The 19,404-nt window shown below is 43.9% G+C and overlaps 1 protein-coding gene across 2 annotated transcripts in view; it reads right to left on the reverse strand.

The window, feature by feature from the left end:
- Positions 1–19,404, reverse strand: part of LOC142567725 (cytochrome P450 4V2-like) — a 283,152-nt gene that overhangs the window by 59,366 nt on the left and 204,382 nt on the right. For both annotated transcript variants that reach the window (XM_075677900.1, XM_075677901.1), the window contains one exon: positions 10,145–10,211. In XM_075677900.1, coding sequence (XP_075534015.1) covers positions 10,145–10,211 — 67 coding nt within the window. The remainder of the gene's footprint in view (positions 1–10,144; positions 10,212–19,404) is intronic.

A 19,404-nucleotide genomic window follows, 5' to 3' on the forward strand; every position in this document is an offset into this window, starting at 1 on the left:
GCACAATTTTTTCCGACTGGTAAATCAACCCCACAAAAAATGAAAAATGCCACGTTAGTGCGCTCCCATATGCACCATAAAGCAGCACCCTCGCATAAGCTGATTCAAAGCAACTGCTTTGCCTGTAGCAAATCCAAAGAGACAGCGCATCACCTTGATAAGGGCACGGAAGGAGCACCAACAGCAGGCTTCGCCGCTATTCCTTGCTCTCATTTCTACGCCGCACTTATCCGTCTGTGATGGCCAACTGATCACATTGATAACAAAATTGCATTGATAACGCGACCCAAGCGCCAATCTGACCACGCATGTTTCAAAATCCCGGTTCTGCTCGCACCGCTTCGTAAGACTGCGCGCGCAGGTATATTTATCGTTCGAAACTTGTTTCTGACCAAGACTAAATTAAAGTAACGGTTTTATTTTGCATGATAGTGCATACGTGCCGAAAGAACTGACTCGTGGCAAAAAATATAGCGAAATAAAGAGATCGGGAAGGGACTCACGTGTAGAGAAAAGGCAAAAGCGATGCATTTAAGAAAGTGAATTTGCCACACCTAAATGAGCCGAATTGGCATTTGGGACGTCTGCACAAAAAAAAAACCATAGAAATCTTTTCTGTGATTTATATGAATGATGCGTAAGCATTTCGTAGTACTGACTTGATGTTTCCTGGTAGTATGCTGGTATGTCTCGTATGTCTCGTAACTTACATGTCTCGTTACGTATGTCTCGTAACTTACAGCGTCGCTCACGTTCGTCCTTCTACTGATTGCAGATACTAACATCGCCGATACGCCCGTGAAGAAATTCGCCTTGGTGGAACCATCATTCAATCTTCTGGTGATCGGCAACGGTCATCTGTGACGTCATTTCGAGAGGCGACTGTGCCGCCAGGGGACATCACTATATCAACAGGAACAAGAGGCCGGCATCCTTCACTTGGCAGCAGCGGCAGCTAACTTACAGCGTCGCTCACGTTCGTCCTTCTACTGATTGCAGGTTTGCATTTTCTTTGAAACCGCGATTTATTAGCATATATAGTTTTCATTGCTGCTGCTGCTGCTGCCACTGAAGTGTACTGTCCATTCTTTTGCCATGAACTTGTCGCGCTCAGAAGAAAACAAACTTGTAAAGGATCTAAAACATGACCTGTCTGAAGTGCGCCAGTCGCTCGAGAGGGAACTGCGGAAAGAGCTCCGCGAGGTCAAGGCTTCTCTTGATTTCATGAACAAAACGTTTGAAGATATGACAAACCGATTGAAAGAAATTGAAACAGAAAATACTAAATTGAAGGTCGAGAACAGCTCCCTCTCGGATGAATGCACCATGTTGAAGGATAAGGTGTCCGAAAATGAACTGAGAATCGTTCAACTGGAGCAATACTCCAGAAACAAGAACATCGAGATTAAGGGTATTCCTAATGCAACGAACGAAAACCTCGATAGCATACTTAGGGCTATTGGGGATACAATGAACGAACCAATTTCGGAGACCGACATAGAGATATGCCACCGTGTACCAACTCGGGACGCCTCGCGACAAAATATTGTTGTCCAGTTTCGCAGCCGTTGTAAACGGAATGCCCTGCTTGAAAAGGCACGAAAAAAGCGCATTACCACCGCTGACATCGGACAGCAAAGTTCTCAGCCCGTATACATAAACGAGCACCTTTGTCCTGCATTGAAAATGCTACTTGGAAAGACAGTAGCCAAAAAAAAAAAAAAAACGAGAAGAGCTGGCGTTTCTGCTGGACAAAAGAAGGCAAGATATTCGTGAGGAAAACAGAGTCGTCACGTGTTCTTCGTGTCACAAAGCTCAGCGACCTTGATAAGATAGAGTAAGCTACGCACGTGTACACCTTTCATTTCAACAACATGGAAAATCACCTTTTATCGGTTTCAGAATTGCGGACGTTGTCGCGAAACAAGAGATATTCATCTTCTCTGCTTCACATTAATACCCAGTCCACTAGAAACAAAGAGGAAGAAATACAATGTTTATTTTTTCGTAGTGCTTTTCAGTTTGATGTTGTGATGCTGACTGAGACATGGTATCGAGATGCTACAGAAGTGTTGCAAATTCCAGGATATACTTCTTACTTTTTAAACCGCGGCTCTAAAAATGGGGGCGGAGTTATGATGCTAATTAAATGTAACATCAGCTGTGTTATCGTACAGGCATTTTCGAAAATTACCCCTGACTTCGAGATCCTCACCATGAAAAGCGGTGCTAGAGTGTACAGCGTAATGTATCGTCCACCCAACGCGAATGTTTCCAATTTCTTTGCATTTCTGGAAACCTTCCTAAGCTATTTTAACGATATGGCCGACACTGTGATCCTTGGAGGTGACATGAACATCGACTGCTTGCAACAATCATCAAATCATAACGAATTTTGTAGAATCCTGCATGCGAACAACTACATCAACGCAATTAGCCTACCGACGCGAGTGCAACCTACTTCATCGACCCTACTTGACGTCTTTATTACCAATATTACCTCCCAGCATCTAAGTGCTGGTGTCATCAGCTCTCACATGAGCGATCACCTCCCGATTTTTCTTTTAACGCAGTACGCTAAACCGTCCAATACATTAAAACCCCGGCCTGCCAAAACATACAGAGAGATAAATTCGTGTACACTCGAATCATTTTGCTATAATCTGCGTCTCGCTGATTGGAGCCAAGTCATAGATTCCACTGAACCAGAAGGATCCTATACAGAGTTCATAAGGATCTTTAAGGCGGCGTATGACCAAAGTTTTCCGTGTAAGTTAAGAAAACGAGCTCGGAAAGCCCGTAAGCCATGGGTCACATGGGAACACCTGCAGAGTATGAAAGAAAAAGATAAGCTCTACCAGCGTTTCATGAAAACAAGACACCCGACTGACTTGCAGGTTTTTAAGCATTTCCGAAACAATTTAAACAAACAGCTCCGAGATGTAAAACGGATATACATGACCAATCTTTATTCTCCCGAAGTGTGCAGGAAACCCTACCTAGTCTGGAAACGACTAAATACCGTACTGCAAGGCGACCCCAAAGGGGAATCAGTTTTATCAATCACCAATGGAGGCGAGACATTAACAGATGCCCATTTAGCGAATTCCTTTAACGAGTACTTCACATCATTAGTCAAGAGTAAGCACGATCCCAAATGCCTTGACTACTTAACAACACGAATAATGGATAGTGCATTTTTGTTTCCCACTACAGTGCACGAAATCGTAAGTTCAGTCATGTTCCTGAGGAATAGTATGTGTACCGATGCTGATGACTTCCAGATACAACCTGTAAAATATGCCATCAATATAATCGCACCCATTTTAGAACATGTAGTCAACCTTATGTTTTCCATCGGCACTTTCCCCAAAGGACTATAGACATCAAAAGTATCAGTGATTTTCAAGGGCGGTGATATTAACGACTTCTCTAATTACAGGCCAATTTCAATTATTCCCGTGTTTTCAAAATGCATTGAAAAGTTGTTATATGAACGCATGTCCAGCTTTACAATAAAACACAGCATTATTACGCCGTGTCAATACGGTTTTAGGAGAGGCTGCTCAACCGAAACGGCCCTTCTTAGCCAAAAAGAACACATTTTGCAGTCCTTTGAAAATCGACTATGCACACTAGGCATATTCGTTGATTACTCTAAAGCATTTGATTCAATTAATCACCAGTCTTTACTTGCGAAACTGGAACATTATGGCTTTAGAGGCACTTTCCTAACACTTCTCACGTCCTATTTTCATCATCGTCGGCAGAAAACCAGTGTTAACGGTTTTCTATCTGAAGTAAAACCAATTCTCGCTGGTGTGCCTCAAGGCAGTATCTTAGGCCCATTACTCTTCAACATATATGTAAACGATATAGTAAACATAGACAGTAACACAAAATTTATTATATACGCAGACGATACAAGTATTTTCATAACAGGGTGCGATCCGTCTAGCCTCATAGAAAAAGGCAACGTGGTGTTAAATAAACTTCACGCTTGGAGTGTCGTTAACTCATGAAACTTAAACGCTGCAAAGACGAAAGCAGCTTTATTTCGCCCTCAGCACAAAGCACTCAATATAACCAGCAGTCTAAAAATTGGGTCGTCAAATATACCAATATCGCGCGAAGCTAAAAGTCTTGGCGTCGATTTTGAAGAACACATGACGTGGACAGTTCAAGTAAATGAAACATTAAATAAACTTTCAGATACTGTAGGGGTTATGTGAAAACATCGCCACATCTTGCCTCAGAATATAAAATTGTTAATTTACAAATCCCTGTTTTTGTCGAAATTATCGTACTGCTATTTAGTCTGGGGCACGACAACACAAACAAACACTCAGAAACTACATAAACTTCAAGAGAAAGCCCTTCGCAACGTCGTTAATGCTGCATACAACACACACACGGAACCAATCTTTAAGGCCCTAAATCTATTAGCAGTAAATGAGCTTTACCCTATAATGTTAAATAAACGCTACAAATTGGAAGTGAAAAATAACAATTCATTTTTTACTGAATTGTCCGGACTACGCCGGCTTGAGCATGCCCGTACATTGAGAATACGTGAGTTTTGGAAGGTGCCTAGAACACGTACAAAGTACAGCACTCAGATGTTAAAATACCAGTTACCTGCGCTGCTTAATAATTCAGAGTTCCAAATATAACACAATGCCACACTTAATTGTCTTCTTTGCTTTGCTGTGACGTTCTATTTATCGGTGCTTTTTGGTTTCGCAATAGAGTGTGTAATCTCATGCAGTATTCATGTACTCATGTGACCCTGTCGTGTGTTCAAGCGTATTTCTTTCTTATTTTATTATTTGTTTCTACACAATGATTTGTTATGTTTCTTTACTAGCATTTATGACAATAGCAGCTGATTTAAGACCGTAAATGCACACACACCTGACTTCTGTACACTGTTAGGTTTATTTATGTTGGCGTGCTGTATTTGTTATACGCCTTGTCTGCCAGTATTCGGGGGGTGCAAACCTCGTCAAGCCTGATGAATGGCTTTTTGTCTGTACCCACCAAGTGTCTTTGATACTGAAATAAAATGATTGACTGATTGATTGATTGATTGATTGATTGATTGATTGATTGATTGATTGATTGATTGCGAGGACGACCCCGAAAGAACGGCGAAACGGAGAAGCGCGGTCGCAACACCGAACTGTCAAGTGAGACCTCCTCGAGAAAGACGCGAGTAGAAGCAATGTCCGCTGGTGTTATAGACAGCCCCAAAACGGATGTGTACGCAGGATGAAATGACCAGAGAGACGTTGCAAATGAAGGAAATGTACGCAACATTTATTAACCAACCGTGCACAACCGTGCTTCGGCGGCAGCTGGCGCGGCCCGTATCTCGACAGCTGTCCGCCAAAGCGGCCGAGTGCGGCATGTGCTCAGAGATCCGTGAGCGCTGTATTCTCGCCGCTTCGTTGGCTTGGAAGCGAGAGGCAGCACGCAGGTGAATTCGCTCGCTGCAGCGTGCGCTATGTCGAAAGCGATCGTCTTACGCGACGGACGGAGGGATGGTTTTTCCTTTAAGTAAGGATAGCAATGCTTACGCATTTGAAAGCATCAGATTTTAGTGTGCCCTTATTATCTATGAATTCGTAAGCGGCGTTGAACACCAGCTGCTGCCACGGGTTCGAATAGGTCTCCTTCTGCAAGTACACAATACTGAGTCCACTTTATCACATCATCTGTGGCTTTCTTTATTACCGACGCTGAAATTCAACGGCAGACATACTTTATCCTCGCCTTGAGCTCATCTGACGTCCGTCTCGATCATGTAGCACCATCTTTCACATAGCCCCAAAGAAAGAAATCGAGTGGAGAAGCGCCAGGAGACCTATCCGGCCAATTTACAGGCCCGTGCCTCCCAATTTATTGCGCATGAAAAGTAGCATCTAGCCAGTTTCGCGTTTGGCTGCTCCTTTGTGCGGGTGTCCCATCTTGCTGATACCATCTTGCAGATGTGAGAGCGGGACTTGCTGAGAAAGTCGTTCATCACTCCTTCAAGTATTTCATCCACGTAACACTGTCCAGTCAGTGTGTGATCGAAGAATTTCGGGCCGACTATAGCACCAACATCAATTGCGCACCCGACATTGAACGACCACTGGTACTGGTGCCGATTGCGCTTTACCCTGTGTTTATTGGAGTCACTCCGATAGCGTGCATTATGCAAATTTACCTGCTCCTTTCTGCGGAAAATTGGCTTCATCTATGCACACAATGTTGCTCAAAAAGTCCGGTGACTCACCACTTTTGTGAGCACCCAATTCGAGGAAGCTAGACGATTCTGCAGGTCTCTATCTTCCCAGCATTGGTGCAGGTTACGGTGGCACGGGCGAAAGGCCGAGCCATTTAGAACCCTCCAGACTGATGACTTGAACACTGGCACCTCGGCGGCCACGTCCTGCACACTAGCGTGGTGCTTCTAGCCCATAAATGCGAAAACATTGCCGCCGTTTGATGCATTTGGTCTACCGCCAGACTTCCATGAGTGATATATATTTGCGGCCTTCCTTCCATTGGAGAAAGACATGACGACTCGGACGAAGCAAAACACATCTTTATACTTTTGCACTGATGTTGTCAATTCGCTTTTGTGGTGATATGTGTTGTGGCAAAAAGAAAAAAAAACACATCCGTGCACTGTATCTACGCTAAGACAACAGCTATCACAGCTCGTTTCCAACGAACACCAAGCGTGACGTTTACTTCAGCTGGGGCGTCGCATACAAGTAACTAGATCGATCAGTAATTTTTTCTTTATTTTATTTATATAGTTTTCACAAACTCAGAGGGAGCTTGTTCGAGGGTGCGGCTTCATGATGCGGGTGGGAGCGCAGACACGTGGTATTTTTCAGATTTCGCGGGGTTCATTTATCAGTCAGAAAAATCAGTACGCAATTAGTACGTCGCAGAAAATACAGCAAATAAATGTCTCTTGGCTGCGCCTATAAATGCCTCATTGACAATTAGATAATTATGATAGCGTGTCTCGGGTTAGATAAATAATTAGAATTGACTAATCAAATCTCAGTAATGAAGATATTACTGGCAGCTACTCCGCAGTACCGGAGACAATATGCACTAGGTTTTTTAAGAGTAACGCAAATGCTCCTCTTTTTTTTAAATATGGGTGCATGATAGGTTATTCTGACACCGTGTATGTATTCATGGCTTCTGTGTGTAAGTGACGATGTTTCCATCCCTAATAACTGTTATAAATTATTAGAATTTTTTTCTTTTTTTTCATGAGTCGTTAGCATTGCTTACTGAAAAGAGAAGTAATACTGAGACACATATGATTCATGTGCATTTCACACGCAGCTGAAAAAAGACTGTCGGAAGAGTCACTGGTGTCGGCAGGCTTTTTCAGGGTCAAAAATGCACGTAAAGCAATTTGATGCGAGGTGAATATATAGCAACCTATTCATTCCCTAGGCAAAGGCTTTAAAATAATATGCAATTGCTACCTCTTTTGCTTGATAAATATAATGAACTTAATTATCCTGTGTATGTACTTAAATATATGTGCATGTGCATGGCGTTTACAATGGAATTTTAAAACAATGCATAAGTGAGAAAATACAGATGGCGCAGCCACCACTGATGCTTCTAGTGTGCTTGTCCTCATATTCTCAGGATTTGCAGAAATAAAGCGAAAGTATGAATTAAAAACCGTGCATGACCGCGCCAACAATGTTGCAGTAAGTTATTAGTCACAATAAAATTTTAAGTAGAAAGGCCAAGGCAAGTCAAAAGAAAGCTCAACTGATGTGGGTGTGAAAACTCTGGTAATGCCATTTTAGGTGCGGTGGGGGGGAGCTTCGGCATCGCCGCGGGGGGCTCTTCCCATGCCGGAAAATTCCGGAATGTGGGCTCGGGGCCCTGGAGCCCCACCGTAGTCGGCGCCTATGTTCTAGCGAATTACCAAAATTTACTATGTGGAATGTAGGATTTACTATGTGAATCACCTATGTGGCCTGTGGCCTGGTGAGGGCCCCTTAAGGTTCACCACATGTGTTGAAAGCAAAGCTTAGAGTTCATTTACGCCGGGCACTGCTTACGCAGATTGTTTAGCGCTGTGTTCGTACGTCTATTGTATCAGATGTGCGGAATCATCAACAGAATCCTTTGTTAGCTGATATACCCGTATTACATGATGAAATCTCTACCGGCTCTACTGACCCATCGTAGTGGTATAAAAGCATATATAAAGAAAGAAGCGAGCATTCAGAAAGTGCCTATTCGGCAACTTCAAAGAAATTAAGGTCCAGAACTGCAAGAAGGACTTTTTCCACCGAAGATATTCACAGCCAATAAGCAATATTGCTTTAACGTCATTCCGGTATTCTGAGCGCAGTCCGTTATGTCATATACGAGTTCTGTACAATGGTTACCATCATCATCATCTTCAGTAGCCGCAGCAGCAGCCTATTTTCTGTCCAGTGCAGGACGAAGGCCTCTCCCTGCGATCTCCAATTACCCCGCCTGCACCAGCCACTTCCAACTAGCACCTGCAAATTTATTAATTTCATCACCCCACCTAGTTTTTTGCCGTCGACTGCGCTTCCCTTCTCTTAGCACCGATTATGTTACCATAGTAGTCCACCGGTTATCTAACGTACGCATCACATGACCTGCCCAGCTGCATTTTTTTCTCTTAATGGCAATTAGAATATCGGCTGTCCCTGTTTGTTCTCTGATCCGCGCTGCTCTCCGTGTTTATTAACGTTACGCCTAACATTCTTCGTTCCATCGCTCTTCTTGCTGTCCTTAACTTGTTTTCGAGCTTCTTTGTCACTCTCCAATTTTATGCCTGACATGCGAGCACCGGTAGAAGGCACTGATTGTACATCTTTTTTTTTTATTATGATAGCGGTAAGCTTCTAGTCAGGACCTTACAATTTCTGCCGAATGCGCTCCAGCCCATTTTTATTCTTGTCTAAATTTCCTTCAGAAGATCAGCGTCCCCTGTGAGCAATTGACCTCGGTAAACGTACTCCTTCACAGACTCTAGAGGCTGACTGGTGATCCTTAACTCTTGGTCTCTTGCCCGATTCTTGATAATTATCTTTGTCTTCTGCATATTAACCTTCAAACCTACTCTTACATTCTCTCTGTTAAGGTCCTCACCCTATTTTTATAACTCGTCTCCAGTGTTGCTGAACAGAACAATGTCATCTGCAAATCGAAGGTTGCTGAGATACTGGCCGTTGATCCTTCTAAGCCTTCCCAGCTTAATAGCTTGAATACTTCTTCCAAGCACGCAGTGAATGCCATTGGAGAGTTTGTATCTCCTTGTCTGACCCTTTTCTCTATAGGTATCTTTCTACTTTTCTTGTGTGGAATTAAGGTAGCTATGTAATCTCTGTATGTACTTACCAAGATATTTACGTAAGCGTTCTGTAATCCTTGATTACGTAATGCCTCTGTGACTGCTAGTATCTCTACTGACTGAAATGCTTTTTCGTAATCTATGAAAGGCATGCATAGAGCCTGCTTGCACTCTGTGGATATCTCGATAACCTCGACACCCTGGAAATTGTTTTCACGACGTTACTGTAACTAAATGTTTTCTTTACACCAAATAAATGTAAAATCTATGGTGTACCTCCTTTGCCCCCGATAGAAGTCGTTGAGTGAAGTGTAAAGGAAGTAAAATGCAATCCTGTGCACGGCATCTGCAAATGCATAATTAATCTCCGTCTTTGTGTCCCTGTCCACTTTTCCTTACTCGGTTACAGGGACGCAAAACCGACTTTACGCGTGATCGAGGGGTAGTTCTCCTCAACGTGTCATGCGAAACTTTCGAGAATGACTGCAGAAGAGCTACTCATGCAACATTTTTATCCTGTGACGTATTGGCGATTTAAGCCGATGCGATTTAAACCTGGAGCGTCTACAACAAGAACTGCCAACGTATATATGGTTCTTTTTCTGGAATAGTATTATTGGTTAATATTTGACGTAGTAGTACTGCGGAAACCCGCAAGGTGGAAAGAAGTAATTAATAAAGGGAAAATGTCTAATTTTCTCTCTATTAATTGGTTAACATTACATCAAAACGCTATCATTGCTTAATAACGTAGGTTGAACAATTTAATCACCATACCGACAGCGATGTCTTCTCCCAGCTCTCTTGCAATGAGTGGAATAGGAGGGTAAAGTCGAAGGGCCTCCTGTAAGTGAAAATTGCATCAATGTTATGAGTATCCACAATTATAGCGTTTAATCTCAGCTCCATTAAAGGAAAACGAAGCTCGTGTAAATCCAACACACATTTCTTAATCTACGTGAAGCTTCGTGGCTTCAAGTGAAATGCTTTACATTCCCCCCCCCCCCCCTCCCCTTGGCCCGCGCCTTTTTTTTTTGGCGTAGAGCGAATCGGCGCATGTGCTCTCGCACAGCACATCTCCCAACTCTGTGTGAGGACTCCTATACTGCATCGTTTTTCTTTATCTGTTTGTATTTCTTTTGAACGTACCACAGGATTCAATGCCAATTCCATTTTGTTGGTATGCGCCATAGCATGGAAATCACCGTCTTCATCAAAAAGCGTCGATCATCTCAAACAGGTTGTTGTCGTTGGCAAGTATACGCTCCATCGTGGATTAATGGAAGAAAGATGAAGCAGATGCACTGAACGGTCATGGTTTTGGATGCCTTCCGCAGTAATCGAGTCACCAGTTCTTAGCCGAGGTAATCCTCATTTCAGTAATGCTTATCGCGGCGTACTACCGCGTCTTCCTACTGATAAACTATTCACAGACTCGATATTTGTCGTCATGCCTTCTACGCCGACCCAGTGTTCAAGTTGTCTAATAGCTTATAGGCCACTAGGCATGTGCTTGCAATCGTGTTACCTTCGTGGCTGTTGAACCGCCGTCATTGAGACTTTGTCACCAGACTTTTGTCACGCCGTCGTTCCGTTGTCGTCGCTCTAGCTTCCAGCTCTCGTCATACCGTCGTTATCAAAGCCTACCGGCGTCATGAAAGGCTTCGTATCGGATTATCATCATGCTGCCATCGCTGTACACTCGTCATATTCGCATTGTCTTTGTCCTGATAGCGTCGTCATACCATCGCCATAATTCACAAATAGCCATCTCATTGTGGTCACGCAGTCGTCGTTATACAGCCTTTGTAGTTGCATCGACGTCTTTCCTCGCCCGCGATGGCATTCTCGTCACTGCGTCGGCTCCATACAGTCACCGTCATGCCGCCAGCCTCAGGGTCGACCAGGAAAAGCGAGGGTCAAAGCAAGGTGGAATGATACCGGGGTATGTCGCATGTAGCAGAAGGAACACAAGTCTCAGAATGATTTGCAGAAGGGCTGAAATCCGGACCAGTTGGTACATAGTTGAACGAAAAAAAAAACAGTAGAAAACGCAAAGGACAAGAGGAGAGGTTCACCCAGAATGACAACTACAGGTGGCAAATAAACGCCTATTCAGGAATACTGCGTATCGCTGCACTGCTCGACTGCTGATCGCATTACAGCCTTCGTGAGATGAGTTCCACAGTAAAGTTTATTACTGATGTTCTGTATTACCACCACTGTAATGGCCATTTCGGGGGTCAACAGTGTCACTAAATAGACAGAATGTAGCAATACAAATGAATGCGAGCGTATGAAATGGTTAACTTAGTATTGCCCACTGCAGTTACTCCAAATCTATGATTTACCTTTAAATCATTCTTCGAAAGATTCCTTTTGTAACAGTATTCATTTGTACTAGTTTGTATTATACATTTCTCTTTTTCTGCACTGATTGATTTCTATATTCTCCTAATTATTTGCATATGTATTCTTTTCGTGTTGCTTAGGCTCCTCACTCTTATCCCGAAAATAAATGTTTAGACTGCTTGTTCAACTTTTCTCGCAATTGCTTTTCAAGCTCAGTGCGTTATCTCCAATTTTCGAGCCCCTTTTCTGCATACTTCCCTGCGTATTTCGCTTTTGTATGCTGATACTACAAATAAATATTCAATTGTAATATTTGTGTCGTGCGCCTGTATTGCAAAACTCAGATAGATAGATAGATAGATAGATAGATAGATAGATAGATAGATAGATAGATAGATAGATAGATAGATAGATAGATAGATAGATAGATAGATAGATAGATTTCTTATGCCTGCCCAGGGGTTTTCTGATAGGATGGACAACTGGGTATGCGCTCGTGGCGTCGTCTTGGTCTTTGCAGCGTCGTCATTCCAGCTTCGTCATCCGTCTGTCGTCATGCCGTCGTCTTCACTCCATTGTCCTCAGGCAGTGGTCATACTTTCGCTGTCATACGGTCGACGTGATGGCATCGTGGTCGTTCCATTGTCATTTCTCTACAGTTACCATTCGATTTTCGTTATGCCGCCTTCGTCACAGCGCCCTCGTCACGTTATCGTCACCATACATACAGTGTCCTTATACAGTCGTCATCCCGTTATTGGCGTCATACGTTCGCCTTCATCCCATTTTCCTCTACAGTTGTCATCGTCGTCGTTGCGTCGCCGTCATTCCTTCTTGGCATTTGCATCATCCTCAAACAGTTGTCTTCATGTCTTCATGTTCATGACTGACCTTGGCAAGGGAGTGTCATAACAAAGTGCGCCGATACCGCAGGCAGTACATGTCGCATGTAGCCGAAGCAACTGAAATCTCCAGATGATCACTACAAATTCTAAATAAATGCGATTCCAGCCACACGGAATGTCGCTGGATTGCTTGAATGCTAATCGTATTACCATTGAAAGTCATTGTGTTATTGGTTATGAGGGAATGTTCTAGCTTAATGTGACACACATTTCCTCCCCATTTACACATGTCTTACCCTTTACCTCAGTATCTCTTATCAGGCCAGAAGGATGCTTTTCCGGCTGACTTCTCCTTTCTTTTCATTACAAGTTCGCCCTCACACAAACGAGCAACCTGAAGACCACTTTGCATAAAGACGGGCTCTACACGAACGAAGCCGACCAAGTGTTGCAAAGACTTGTTTATGCACGTTGTCGTTACTTTTGTAGACTTATAATAATTTTCTGCTAAACGAGGGAGACAATTATGCAACAAAGAAGTGAGGCGCGCAGACAGGACACAAGAGCAGAGAAGTGGACAACACGAACGCGAACACGAGACAAGCTGGTTTTAATGATAAGCTGGAAATATTTGCATGGCTGACTGCGTAGCACGATACGCCAGGTGTTCAGTGAGAAATGCTATAAAATTCAAACAGCGCTAGACGACAGGACCAGAAAGTGGAGGAGACAAACACGGCGTTTCTGGTGTGTCACATTAAGCGTGTGTGTGTTAATGTGTGTCACATTAAGCGAGAACATTCCCTCATAACCAATATCACGATGACTTTCAACGGTACTACGATTAGCATTCAAGCAATCCAGTGACATTCCGTGTGGCTGGAAACCCATTTATTTAGAATCTGTAGTGATCATCTGGACATTTCAGTTGCTTCGTCTACATGCGACATGTACTGCCTGCGGTATCGGCGCACTTTGTTATGACACTCGCTTGCCAAGGTCGGTCATGAACATGAAGACATGAAGACAACTGTTTGAGGATGATGCCAATGCCAAGAAGGAATGACGACGACGCAACGACGATGACAACTGTAGAGGATAATGGGATGACGGTGAACGTCAGCGCTGTGTCCGCGTATTGCCTCTGTCTCTCGTCCCTTTTCGTGCGCTAAAAAACCTCAGTTATGAAATACGAACACGCCCTAACCTACGCTCTTTCAAGTTATATACCGAAACTCGAGCCGGGGTGCAACTGCTGCGCGGCCTTGAGAGACTTCTCGTCTTCCGGGTAACGACTGCAGCCACATAAAACGTATTCCCTGTTCTTGGAAACATTGTACACGAAGCAAGTCGGCGAGAACAATTTACTTTTGAAGAGTGCACGTAGGCTACATTGAGCCGGATAAGGTGAAGGCATGCTTGTCCTTGTTTACTAATGTGTCCTTGCAAGCGAAAGTCACCCTAAGAATCAACTTGATAACATAGGCTTACGTTGCATGATACAGATCACCGTGAGCGCGACGTGACTGCAAACTCACTGTAAACTTGCCGCGCCTTCCTTCAAAAACGATGTATGCATCGACTCTTTCAAACTTTGTTGCCCAGACGGCAATACTGGCAGCTACAATGTTGCCAGTCACAGCAGGTAGGCAACTACATCAGCGCTGCGCTGCACGTGATGCAATTCTCAAATTTTGTACCAAGGTGGCCGATGTACAAGTTGTTGCCACAATATGAGCAAGCTTTACCCTGTGTTTAGCTTTGCTTTCTGTATTGAAATTCGCACAAGAAATTAACTCCTATAGGTGAATTTAGGGGTATGAGATACTTATCAAGATATGTCTAGTGTGAAGAACACAGGTTTGTTTATTTGATTTTTATCTTTAGGGTCTCAAATACTTAAAAAAAGCAACCAGAGCTAGGTTGATAAAAATAAATGATAGTGCTAGACATTTTATTAGCTATAACGCCTAAATTCAATTAAACGCCTACATTTTCATTTTTCTTCATTTAAGTTAGGATGGTACTTCACTACGTTTCTTCATCCGTTGTGTTTATTTATTTATTTATTTATTTATTTATTTATTTATTTATTGTACCCTCAGGGCCGAAGCATTACAGAGGGGAGTGGCCAAAAAAAACATTTCTGTGAAAAGATACACTTATACATGGAGTTATATAATGTACCAATACAAATACAAATACTCTAATTAACAAGCAAATCAATACAAATCACCAAACTACAAAACAATGTAAAATGAGTAGATGATACAGGTAAGCACAAGCAAACAAGAGGAAAAAACGAGAAATAACATGAGGTAAAGAACTAATTAGTTACTGTTAGAGCATTTTTGAAATGTTGATGGTCGGTAATTTCTGCAGTAGTGGTGGGAAGATGGTTCCGCTCTTCACAAGTCCAGGGAAAAAATGAATACTGAAAAGCAGAAGTCCTGCAAAAAGGAACGGCTACTTTATGTCGGTGGTCACTGCGTGATGATACGTACTGGGGAGGAAAGATGAAACCATCGTGTAGTGAATGATGGTGAAATATGCGGCGAAAAAGACACAAGCGATAAAACTTACGGCGAGATGCTAGTGATGGTAGTTCAAGGCTCGATTTCATATTTGCATCCGGTCTCTGAAAGCCCACCATCAAGTCGAAATGCTCAATATTCCAACCATTACTACAGGAAAACACACAAGGCTGTCTTCGTCAAGATAGCGGGAGATTTGTCAAAGTTTGCATATACACTCACGAAAGTCAAAGAACGGATATTAGTCAGGCCTGAACACCGCTACTAATTACTAAATATCGTGAGCGTCTCTGCAAAAAAAAAAAAGAAAATTGCAGAGACACTTAAGACTGCTTACGTGTGGGAATGCGAAAGCATTGTAGTCTCTTTGGTGAAATGTATTTATTTGCGCATTCCAGCTCTAGCCTGCGTTCTAAGTGCGCCTCGGTAAGGCCAAGTCAAAACACACTAAGCGTCTCAACACAGCATTTTCCTTGTGTGCGCGTCCTTTGTGTTTCGCTAGTACCCCCTTTTTTCAAGTTCAACACGCTCGCTTGCCCGTGAGGAGTTCATAACTCGAAGCGCTGCTTAGCGGCGTTCAATTGAACATTAATGCTTTTTGAATAAAGGGGAAATCAGACATCCACCTGTTTATAGCAATTGCTACAAACGAAACCCCCGTATGGGTTTCGTTTGCAGCAATTGCTATAAACAGGTGGATGTCTGATTTTTCCTTTATTCATTACTTCTCTCCGCCTTGCGGCTTTCAGCAGAACTATTAGGCCAATTAATGCTTTTTATTTTATACACTCAAGGCCTGGCGCCACCTCAGTGGCTGCACCATCAAGGGCCCAATGATGCAAGCACTAAGCCACATCCGCGAGATGGATGCGATGCTACTTGTGCAATCAAGCACGCACAAGACACGCCCTCAGCCACAACCGTGTAGGCGTGGCGTTGCGGAAACCCGAACACCCGGGCTCCATTCCTACCCAGACTGAAATTTACCATATTGTTTTTCAGAGCCAGTGACTTACTTTGTTTCCAGGAGCCTCCCTGAGAAATCTGACGCCAATTGGAGCATTTTAAACGCGTTTGCCTTCGAGTCGTAGGCCATTTTACAGCGGAGCTGTATATTTCTACACTCTATAGATTCTTCACTGCCCGTGACTCGAAGCTCCCGCGACAGCTGTGAGGAGGCAAAGCAAACCAGCAGTAAAGCATGTGCTAACACCTGGCCATAGCAAGATTAAAAACTAAAAAAAAGACCAAATACATAGTTTTATACAATAATTACTACAGGGAACTGTGGGGCTTGTGTCTACAGGAGCTGCCTCAACAAGCATGGGAATAATGGGAAGTACATGTATTTGTCTAAACTTCGTCCTTCTGGCTTTAAACGTCTCTTCGACTTTGTAAATTTTTCATTTTCAACAAATTACTGTGTAATAAATAATTAAATATTATTAAAATCATCCGCCGGAAGGATTCGAACACAGGAACGCTAGACCAGAAGTCCGATATTCAAATCATCATGGCATGGATCTTTTTTCTTTTGTGCCTGTTTAAGAGCTGTCACCAACAAAAAGGCAAACAATATTTACAAAGCTATCTTTTTCCGCGTTACAGAAACACCAGTCCATCTTGGGCCGATGTGTACATCCTAAAAGTGCTTCATGTCTATGAGCAAAACGAGAACAAGGAGAAAGCAGGACCCCTGCAGGATCACCTTGTTCTCGTCTTGCTCATCGTCTTCAATTTCCATCTCCCGCTTTTCTCGTGTTTTCATTTGTAAGAGGAGCTGTACACGAGCTAACCAGTCTAGAATGATTGGAAATTTTTTTTTCTACAACAAAACACGTCACACTTACTTTGAAGCATTGACGCGTCGAACATGCATCCACATCGGCCGAGCTGAACGTCCATCCTGCACCTCCGTATGCCATGGAGTACAATCAACATTATTAAGTCGAATGGTGTCCCGTCCTCACTTTCTACAGGGAGATACCGAATACTCGGGGGATCCAAGGTTAATTCTTCTTTAATAGTACGCTGCAGAACACCCAACAGAAACATGCCGTCCAAGCAATCGAGGAACACATGATATTTTTTTTTCTAAATATTATACAATGCGTTCGCCATGGCACGAACATGCTCTTTCTTGAAAGCAGGCGTACTTGTAACAGAATATTTTCATGCCTGCAGCCATAGGCGGACAGTTCTGACCTTACCGGGAGGTGCTAGGGCTAGGGCCCTACCACCTTCCCAAAACCTGATATTGACACGTGTGCTTATCTTTATCGGGCGACCACGTTTCGCCGCTTAACAACTGTAATCGCACAGCGACGGACGCGCCTGCATGTATCCGACGTTTCTGGAAAGTTATCGATGCTTCTACCCGGCTGTCTGTTGTCGCCGAACCTTGTGTTATCTGATTTCATCGCGTAACGCGAATGGTGTAGAACTTTGTGGAAGGCACGCGGGTCCAAACGGTTAATCTGGAACATTCGACGACTGCTCTATAAAAGCCGACGCGCTTGACCCGCTGATCAGATTTACGACGATCGCCGACACTGTTCGCCGCTTTCGTTGTGCTATAAGTGTAGCCTGTTTTGTGGGCACAGGTTCGCCCAATAAAATCTAGTTTTGCCTTTCACAGTATTGCTACTGTGTTCTTAACGTCACCATCACGTGACATCTGGTAGAGGTGCTTGTGCGTTCATGTACCGAACGCCCCCGCAAAGCCGCGATCCAAGCCCGAAGCCCGAGGAAAACTGCCTACCATCCGCAGACGAATGGTCTCACGGAGCGCCTGAACAAGACCCTCGCCGACATGCTAGCAATGTACGTCGACGTCGAGCACAAGACGTGGGACGCGGTCCTGCCGTCTGTAACCTCCGCTTACAACACGGCAGTGCAAGAAACAACACAGATCACGCCGTTTAATCTGGTTTACGGCAGGATCCCGACAACGACGCTCGACGCCATGCTGCCCCACGTCACTGACGAAGAGAATGTTGACGTCGCTAGCTATCTGCAGCGCGCCGAAGAAGCCCGACAGCTCGCCCGCCTACGGATCAAGAACCAACAGAGGACCGACAGCCGACACTACAACCTCCGACGACGCTTCGTCCAGTACCAGCCCGGCGACCGTGTTTGGGTTTGGACACCGATACGCCGACGAGGTCTGAGTGAGAAACTATTGCGCCGCTATTTCGGAGCCTACAAGGTCATTCGACGTATTGGCGCACTGGACTATGGGGTCGTGCCAGACGGAATTTCGCATTCACAGCGGCGCCGCGCACGATCTGAAGTGGTCCACGTGGTGCGTCTGAAACCCTTTTACGGACGCTGACGAACTTCCTTATTTTATTGTTTTCTTTGCTACGGGTGTTTTTCTTTATTACTTTCGTTTGTATGCAGCATCGGGTCGATGCTTTTTAAGAGGGGGGATTGACACGTGTGCTTATCTTTATCGGGCGACCACGTTTCGCCGCTTAACAACTGTAATCGCACAGCGACGGACGCGCCTGCATGTATCCGACGTTTCTGGAAAGTTATCGATGCTTCTACCCGGCTGTCTGTTGTCGCCGAACCTTGTGTTATCCGATTTCATCGCGTAACGCGAATGGTGTAGAACTTTGTGGAAGGCACGCGGGTCCAAACGATTAGTCTGGAACATTCGACGACTGCTCTATAAAAGCCGACGCGCTTGACCCGCTGATCAGATTTCCGACGATCGCCGACTCTGTTCGCCGCTTTCGTTGTGCTATAAGTGTAGCCTGTTTTGTGGGCACAGGTTCGCCCAATAAAATCTAGTTTTGCCTTTCACAGTATTGCTACTGTGTTCTTAAGGTCACCGCCACGTGACAATATATATATATATATATATATATATATATATATATATATATATATATATATATATATATATAAAGGTATTGTTGAATTGAATTGTTCGGAGAATCGTTCACTGAAGTGATGGCCTTGTATGAGTATTTCATCATAATCATCATCAGCCTATTTTATGTCGACTACAGAACCACCCGATTCGAACTAGCACCCGCGAATTTCCTCATTTCATCGCCCCACTTAGTCCTCTGCCATCCTCAACTGTGCTTCCCTTCCTTGGCACCCATTCTGTAACCCTAATTGTCCACCAGTTATCTAACCTGCGCATTACATGACCTGCCCAGCTCCATTTTTTTGTCTTAATGTAAATTAGAATATCGGCTATACTCGTTCGCTCTCTGATCCAAACCGCAGTAGCCAGCGTGTCGCGATCTTCTTCTTCCTCTCTCTCTTCTTTCATCCTTCCGTAACAGGA

The sequence above is a fragment of the Dermacentor variabilis genome, unplaced genomic scaffold (assembly GCF_050947875.1).
Source record: "Dermacentor variabilis isolate Ectoservices unplaced genomic scaffold, ASM5094787v1 scaffold_14, whole genome shotgun sequence".
In the NCBI taxonomy this organism is placed as follows: Eukaryota; Metazoa; Arthropoda; class Arachnida; order Ixodida; family Ixodidae; genus Dermacentor; species Dermacentor variabilis.